The 8,903-nt window shown below is 37.9% G+C and overlaps 1 protein-coding gene across 2 annotated transcripts in view; it reads right to left on the reverse strand.

The window, feature by feature from the left end:
• Positions 1–8,903, reverse strand: part of LOC122058616 (protein FORGETTER 1) — a 65,769-nt gene that overhangs the window by 23,232 nt on the left and 33,634 nt on the right. For both annotated transcript variants that reach the window (XM_042621251.1, XM_042621250.1), the window contains exons 21-27: positions 3,813–3,908; positions 3,600–3,687; positions 3,379–3,499; positions 1,637–1,748; positions 1,431–1,554; positions 1,283–1,360; positions 1,079–1,197 (exon numbers count right to left, since the gene is read on the reverse strand). In XM_042621251.1, the coding sequence (XP_042477185.1) occupies positions 1,079–1,197; positions 1,283–1,360; positions 1,431–1,554; positions 1,637–1,748; positions 3,379–3,499; positions 3,600–3,687; positions 3,813–3,908 (738 nt within the window). The remainder of the gene's footprint in view (positions 1–1,078; positions 1,198–1,282; positions 1,361–1,430; positions 1,555–1,636; positions 1,749–3,378; positions 3,500–3,599; positions 3,688–3,812; positions 3,909–8,903) is intronic.

Here is an 8,903-nt window from a genome sequence, read left to right on the forward strand (position 1 = left end):
TCACATACTCCCAACTTTTCAATCCATTATCAAATCTGTCTAAATCCGTGGACTAACAGTCATATAAATAAGAAAAGGGAAAAGATTCCACCAAGGAAACAAGCAACCAATACTTCTAACAAAAAACAACTCTACAATCCTACGTATCCAACTTTTCTAAAATAAGCAGAATAAAATAAAGTAAGAAGACATTATCTTCCCCAAATAACATAAATTCCTTAAATCCTACTGGAGCACGCAGACACCGCCCTCTCCGCCCCCCCCCCCAAAAAAAAAAAAAAAAAAAAAGGGACCCAAACAGGTTTGGGTCGATCCATGGAAGTGTTCTTGCATCGATAAGGTTTGAAAAATTAGATGTAAAAAAGGCATAGATTCCTCAAGTATGATTTTCAACATCCACTTTGCAAAAATAACCATATATAATGGCACATCAGGACATCAGTTTGGCTGCGGTAAATTTCACTTAACCTGATCTTACAACATTTAATGAGAAAATAGCCAAAAAAAAGGGCAATATTTTTTTCTTTTTCTTTTTTATGCAGCAGGGGGTGGGGGCAGAAAAAAATTAAACATCATTGCAAGACAAGGCATAAAGTCATCCAGAGAATCCAAACCCTGTATGTTATTTCAAGGGCTTTCATCAACCTGATATGGTTGCCTTCCCCCTAGCCCCTTGTCATTCCATCACCTTGAGTGCTGGAATACAATTACTTCCTTAGCCCTCATGCAATTGTACTATTGTAGCATTACAGCCTGCATTAGATATCCATGCTGAATACTAGTCTTCTTGGATTAAAGGTCTTCTTAGCTCAGAGCCTCAGATGGCATCTATTTATAGGAAGATATTGCACTTGAAAATTTCAGATTAAGGAACTTAAGCAAATCAAATTTCTAATCTAATATAATATTGCAAGCAGCACATGGTACTAAATAACAGCCTGAACTATTTTCTGTATACAGTATAGACAAAAAGAAAAGCAAAGAAATGTGGAGAGAAGGAAAAAAATTCTATGAGACACTTTGTAGATATCAAATGGTGAAAAACCTGTCTACACAGAGACTCATATAATCATCATACCCTTCAAATGCTAATAGGAAGTGTCTTTTTCCCATCCATTCCCTAATAGATTCGTAGAATGCATCATTGGCTGAACAGACCCCATCTTTTTCCTTTTCAGTGAGCAATGTTCTCGCAGACTGCATTACAATAAACCAATTAAACATATCACAGCTATTCTTCAATACAATGATACAACTTACTCGGAGAAATTCAAGTTTTTACCTCCCATGTTATTCCTCGGTCCATGGTAAAGGTAAACAGTACAGTAGATGCCCCAGACATATTATCCACATGAACAGTCTGCAAGAGATCAAATTAATAAGAAAATCTGGCACATATAACATCAGCAGATAATCTTTCACATAAGTACCTTTGGTGTTCCTTGTAGTTCAATGACATTAGCTCTCATATCAACAATTCCGGAGTCAAAATGTCCTTCTATACGTGCGTTTTGAATCAGCAAATCAAAAATGCTCACAAAGAACTCAAATAGCCTGCATTTTAAAGGTAGTGAATTAATGGTCACGATATTTGTGGGAATTTATGCATGCATAATCCTGTCGATCTAATACAAACCTATTTTGGATCTCGGGAGGCAATCCCAATAGACGATTAAGAAAGCGTCCAACATCACTCATGTCTGAATCAACAATACGGCCACCAACCTTTCCAGAGTCCTTTCCATTGCCTAGAGCGTAGAGACAATCAGAGAAAATAACAACTTATCATCAAATGGTTTGCAGGAATGCCAGTAACAGAGCAATATAAAAAGCAAGACATTGAAGGTTTCATAGTGGACAGATCCCTAAAAAGAACACAACGAACAGTAATGACCCATGAAAAAGAAAAAAGATTTCCCACAAATCATTCTATGGATTGCTCCAAAGAAAAGATAAAAGTAGGGTTCAAAATATCATATCTTATCAGGCCATATCGGTATCGGAAGTCCTCATCACAATACGGTACCAATACCTTAAAAAAACTGTATCGACCGCATCAGGTACAAAACAATCGATATGCAACCGATACAGTTTATAAATGGTAAATACTGATCACCTGTTCTTTGAGTGCCCCTTCTCCTCCTCTGTTTGGAATAAAGTCCTTTCTAAATGCTGGCTTAGTAAGAGATATACTCTCCCTCTCAGGAGGGAATGGATTTGGATCGACATGACCTTCGGGGGCTCCTCCATCTGTAAAATTGTGGGTAAGCTCGCTTTCAATGCCATCATTAGCGACCACTGGATAGAGCGAAATCTGAGAAGATGCACCTCCAATTCAAGGTCTTTTGACATGATTTGGAATGCCATCTTCTTCGATGTCAGCTCCAAAGCTCGTTTGCTCCCTTTCCCGCCTTGAGACTCCCTTAGGAACCGGTTGATTGTAGCTGCTTGGGGCCTCTCCACTCCCCCTGCCCCCTCCCTCTCTAGTCCCATTCCATGGGCTGTATCATCCTCCCCACCCCCTCCTTTGTGCTTGTATCATTCTCCCCCCCCCCCAAAAAAATCTCCTTTGTCCTTTTGCCCCTAGGGGTTGTTCATTCCCTCTCTTGGTAATGAATTTATTATTCACCAAAAAACAAAAAAAAAAAGGTAGATACCCATCGATACGCTTGATACGTCTCTTCTAAACTGCAGAACACGACCTGTGAACAGATTGCTAACGGACAAATCTTGTAAGGCATTCTAATGATTAAACAGCCTACAATCAAGGATTGAAACCAGAACTGTGAAAGAACAAGCACCTCTCAAAACTTTGAATTTTTTGCTCCAATCTAGTTTTCACTATCGTTTTTTGTAATGGATCGCTAGATTAATGAAAAAAATCCTGAATGATTGCAACAAACAACGTTTTTTTGTTAAATAACTTGGGTATCTAACCCCTAAATCTTACCCAAAATCGAAATGACATCTTTTTCAGTATTAATACATGTCATGAAACATCATCCGTTATACATAAACAATTGAACACACTTATCTCGCTGTATATTGTTCTCCTTTTTATACATGATATATTTTACACACCGCTTGTTTATAGTGTTTTATGCATGAAAACTATATTTTGCATGCATCCCGAGCATTTCCATGTGTTTCTTGATCATTTAAATGCGTATCTTGCGTCTCTCCAATATGATACAGCAAGTCTCTTAAAATCATCATTCCGATACAATACCCAATACCAATACTTTAAACATTGAATAAAAGAACCCAAAAGAAAATGAAAAGAAAAGAAAAAACAGCAAAAGTATTTGTATTATTTTTATCATGAAACTCTAACCACAAGGAGAAAATGATCAGAAAAACTAACATAAAAACAATTACCAAGTACAGTGTCCCTGACTATTCCCACAGCAACGAAAGCAGCTTTTGCCTTGATGATGAATTCCTGAATACTTTCTGGTCTTTCAGATGAGCATCCAGGCGGCACTACTGGTAGTGAATCCTGGAAAACTAAATATCAGTCAAAATACAGAAAATCAAGCTCACTTTTAAAGATTCCAAAGAAAAGAAAGACCACTGCAGAAACTAGTAGATGATAGAACCTGCTCCATGATTCCTCTATACATCATCATCAGGGCCCTCTTTCCATATGCACTATCATAATTATAAGCACTCAATGATGGTCCTGCCCTGCAACATGTTCAGCCATGTGCACACAATATTCTGAAGAATACTCCATTGCTTTGAAAAGAATAATTAATCCATCGATAGTCATTCAACAATAACAAATATAACAAAGAGCCAATGGAACTAACCTACGATCCCCCTGCGTTAAAGCTCCAAGAGATTCTAATCTTTTTGCAACAATAGATGCAAATCGACGTTCACCTCCGAGGTTGGTGAAGAGAAGCCTGAAAATCATAAATAAGAATCAATGAATCAGGTCAAGCAAACACAAGTTCGCCATCACTCTTGGAACCTAGTAAGGAAAGAAATGTAACTTGGTTGGACATTCAGAGTAGTTAAATACACAATGTGACGTAGATGCTGGTCCTATGTATGTCATACATCATAGAAGCAAAAAGAAAGGCCAAGATCGGAAGCAGTAGTGTCTATCAAGCCAGCCCAAGCTGGCCCAATTTTGTGTTAGTTCTGGTTCAGTTTTCCAGCCATCGAGCCAGCCCTTTGTGCCCATCAAAACAGAAATTTCTCCTCAGTTGTTTGTCCTCACATAATATCTTCTAAAGCCCCAAAACTGTCCATCAATGGGAGCAGCAACAGCCACTAGAAAACCTGATTTTCTCTCTATCGAACTCTATACAGCTGTACTTTGTCTTTTTATCTTTGACTTCATCAAATAGAAGTTGGAGTTTAGGTTTTGGTTTTATAGAAGGATCTAGTATTGTCTTTATTCTTTTCATAGCGAACAAGCTTTGTTCTTTTAGAAGTTTTTTACTTCTAAGTTAAGAGTTTACAATTTCAATTGTTTCCAAATTTAGTCTTTCTATATAATTGAGGCCAAGCCTCGACTATAAATAGAGGCTTTTGTAATTGCAGAGACACATTGATTAATGAAAGTTCCAGCAATGCTTGCTCCAATTCTGAGAAAGAAATTTCCCTTCAACAGCTGAGATAGTTGTGGGGGAAAGACCTAGGGTTGAGAAAGCAAAACCCCCACCCACACCTATCCTGCGATTTCCTCTCCTCTTTTTCTTGTTTGCTGGTTGTGTGAGTCTTTAAGTGATTATTGAAGTCCTGTTGAAGCCTTGAACCACAGTTGCAACTTTACTGACGAGCAGCCATACTACCCAAATCAATACAGAGCAGAATCAGGGTTTTGAAACCAAGTCAATTTCTCAGATCTCCCAGGTCTGCTGCTGGTGCCTTATAGGAGGTGATCAAGGATCCCCAAGGGACCACTCGACCAATAGGTTTTGGCCTTTGGAGGCCTGGTTTGTTTTGCCGCAATTTCTTTACAAACCCTAATTCTCTATCAAAGGTTTCTCCTCTCTGTTGCTTCCATACGCAGACCGGCCAGCCATATTTGGAGTTCCTACTGAGGCCATCACAGCCCCCACTCGACCAGGTTTATTGGCTCAACTGACCTTGGTTTGTGAGTACCTTAGTTTCTCACTGTTTAGCCCTGCTTCTCAGTTTGTGGTCTGTTAAGACCTGAACTCTATTCCTGAGTGTGGTTTGGAGTTTGTAAACTACTTGGGACTGTTTGCCTAGGTGAATAGTTTTATATTAAATTGGTATCAGAGCTATGGCGGAGGAAGGCTCCAGCCAAGCCCCTATTGACGCTGCTATTCTTCAAGCAGTCCATCAGCTGTCAGAGAAGATGGCATCAACGATTGTGAGATTAAAGAGATGATGGCTCAATCCAAAGCCCAAACCACAGTGAACAATGGTCCTATACAAGCTCTACATCCAGCACGAAGAAATACTCCAGCCACTACTCACCATGATGATGATGACATTGATGAACATGATGGAAACCAACACCACCACCACGACAAGCACAAGGTGAAGATGGATTTGAAGGAGTACAACAGAAAGCACGACCCTATTGCTTTCCATGATTGACTGAATACTCTCAATGATCATTTCAAGTGGTTCCGTTCGATTGAAGAACAGAAGATGTAATTGGCTAGCACGAAACTTACCAGAGGGGCCAAGGATTAGTGGTGCAACCACGAAACAATATTGACTTTTCGTCACATGGTACCACTTACAAGGCCAACGACAACTGCCTAGCGCAATTAGTGAAGTCGTGGTGTGCTAAGCCCATGATCATCAAGAGGTCTTGAGTTCAAGCCTCCTAGCCGTTACCTCCACCCCCCCTTCTATAGAGTAGGTACCGATCCAAAAAATAAATAAATAATAAAGACCTTAATAAATAAATAATTAAATATCCTATTGAACCCAAAACCCCAATTGGACCAGTTCTATCTCAATCTAAATTGCAAGAAGGGTCAATCCAGTTCATCCACAATTCTTGAAAGACTTCCTTTCTCTAGTACTTGCCATATTAACTCTCAAGGGATTCTGTCATAAGATTTTTCTAGGTCAATAACGATCATATTGAGATCATTCTTGCAATCTCTAAATCTTTCAATGGGCCTCCTAAGTAAATAGCTTTTGTTGTGGATCTTTATGAAATAAAACCAAATTGGTTCTCCGTAATATCACTTTCTTCTCTCAAGAGAGATTCAATAACTCTCTCCCATAATTTTATAGCATGACTCATTAGTTTTATAACTCTAAAGTTATTGTCACTCTGAATATCACCTTTATTTTAATAAATCAAAACAACAATGCTTATTCTCCATTCATCTAGCATTTTCTTGTTACTCATCGTCTAATTAAACAGCTTGGTTAGCCAAGATAAACCTCAAATTCCTAAGCTCTTCCACACTTCTATTGGGACTGCACTTGGATCTAGTGCCTTGCTTACTTTCATCCTCTTTAAGGCTTCTTTTACTTCAGGCACCCTAATTTTTCGTATATGTCTGCGACATGTGGTGTATTGATGGTAAAGCAACCTTCCAAGACAATATTACTTGAAAGGTCTTCACTTAGTAGGCTGTAAAAATAACATTTCCATCTATCCTTATTGTCCTCATCTCTTATTTATACTTTACCATCTTAACTTTTAATATATTTAACATGATCAAAATTTCTCGCTTCTTTTCCCTTATTTTAGCCAATCTTATCAATAGCTTTTCCCACTTCCTTTGTGCTTAGATTGTTATAAAGATATTCATACTTCTTCAGTCTTGCTTTTCCCACAATCTTTTAGCTTCATTTCTAGCACATTTATAACTTTTCAGATCCTTTACATCCTAAGTCCTTTACCATGTCTTAAAACGAGCTTTCTTAGCCTTAATAGCTGCTTGAAACTTATCATGCCTCCACCAAGTTTTCCCTAGAGAAGTGATGTTTTTCTTTTGATTCAACTCAGAGATCTTCAGCAACCTTCTTAATACAAGCAGCCATCTCATTCCACATCAAGTTCCAAATCCTTGTTTGACCAAATTATTAGTAAACGATTCAAGATATCTCTTTCTAAGCTCCATCTCCCTTTATCCTAGGGCTCACCTTTCTTACAATTCGGTGTAATAAGACATAGATCTATGACCAATAATCTATGTTGTGTGGTTCGGCTCTCCCTTGATAAAACCTTACAATCCTTCCATAGCAACCCATCGAACCTTCTAGTTAGAATGAAATCTATTTGGCTACTATGATGCCCACTTTTGAAAGTAACTAAATGCTCCTCTCTCTTTTCAAAGTACATGTTTACAATGGATTAATCATAAACCACAGAAAAATCCAAACTGAAGTACCCTCCTCATTCCTCTCTTCAAAACCATATCCTCCATGTAAACCTTCATAGCCTCTACGATTTCTTGCAACATGTCCATTCAGATCAACCCCTATAATAGTCTTTTCTCCTTGACTAAAACCTTTCACTAATCCATCCATATTCCCAAAATTGCAACTTACTACTTTCATGATTTCATCCAATCCTATTTGGGGTGCGTAAGCACAAATTCTATTAACCTCTTTCTCCAACACAAGCTTGACGGTTATAATCCTATTACCAAATATTTTAACATCTACTACGTAATTTTTTAAATCCTTATCCACTATTATGCCCACTCCAATAATATTATTTTTATCCCCCAAATACCAAAGTTTAAAGTCATCCAATTCTTCACCTTTTTTACCCTTCCATATAGTCTCTAGAATACAAGACATGTTAATCCTTCTCCTCATAACATCTATCAATTCCAGACTCTTACCCATTAAAGATCCTAAGTTCCAAGATGCAAATATAATCCTATGCTTTTGGACTAGCATCTTCACCCACACTCAGCCCATGATGCAAGAACCCTAGCTAACCCTTGCTCTGTTTTTACAAAATAGTCATTTTCTTCAGCTAACTGGCTCAACCTGATCGTTTCCCAGAAACATTATTTTCTATTTGATTGAATTGTTATCCGACTATTAAACTTTCTTAAGTTAAAGAGCAGGCTGATAAGAAGTTAAAGGTGCAAATGTGTCGACAACCGACATACACAGAGCAGCATACTCATCAACTTGGGAGTCTCTGGTCTACAGTTTGGGATGGATATGACCCAATCAAAGTTTGCCAGCCACTTGGGAGTATGGCTCAGTTTGTAACTGCCAAAAGCTTACTTAGGGATGCAGATAGGATTCAGGAGAATCATATTTTGTTTACTGAGGCCCAGTTGGAATCAGAAACAGACTTTTAATATCAATCAACTACGGTTCACCAGAAGGCTTAACTAATTGAGTAACGGAGAAAAATTCTTATGGCAAAACTAGGACAAAAGAGAGAGAGAGAGAGAGAGAGAGAGAGAGAGAGAGAGAGGTATTTGGCGGCTAACTTATACCAACACAGAGAACCAAGCCTCTGCCCTCATCTGTATGCATTTTATCTCATGTATAAAGATCCAAGGATGAGTTGTGGATGATATAGTAAACACAGGAAGCTCAAACTCCAAACAATATTTCTTCAAGGAAACTTAATGACCTTTCTCTTTGTTGAACTTGCTTTCCTCTCTACCCCTTTTAATGTTGAAAATGCTTTCTATTTCTTTGATTCATTCAATTTGTTTCAAATCCCTACACTGATTGAAGTCCAAATGTACCAAACACATTACGCAGTAAACTCTTTTGAGAAACATTGTAATTTGCAAAGAGATTAGAGTTCTTTAAGCTTTGTGATTCAGTAACATTAAAAAATGTTAATGGCGAGAAGTGATCGCCTGTCAATGTAAATATACACAAACAATATTCTATTACCTGACTTACCAGTTTCATATATTCAACCATAGAACACTAATATGGTAAGTACCGAATTAAAAAAAAAAAAA

Source organism: Macadamia integrifolia, chromosome 13 (genome assembly GCF_013358625.1).
Source record: "Macadamia integrifolia cultivar HAES 741 chromosome 13, SCU_Mint_v3, whole genome shotgun sequence".
Classification (NCBI taxonomy): domain Eukaryota; kingdom Viridiplantae; phylum Streptophyta; class Magnoliopsida; order Proteales; family Proteaceae; genus Macadamia; species Macadamia integrifolia.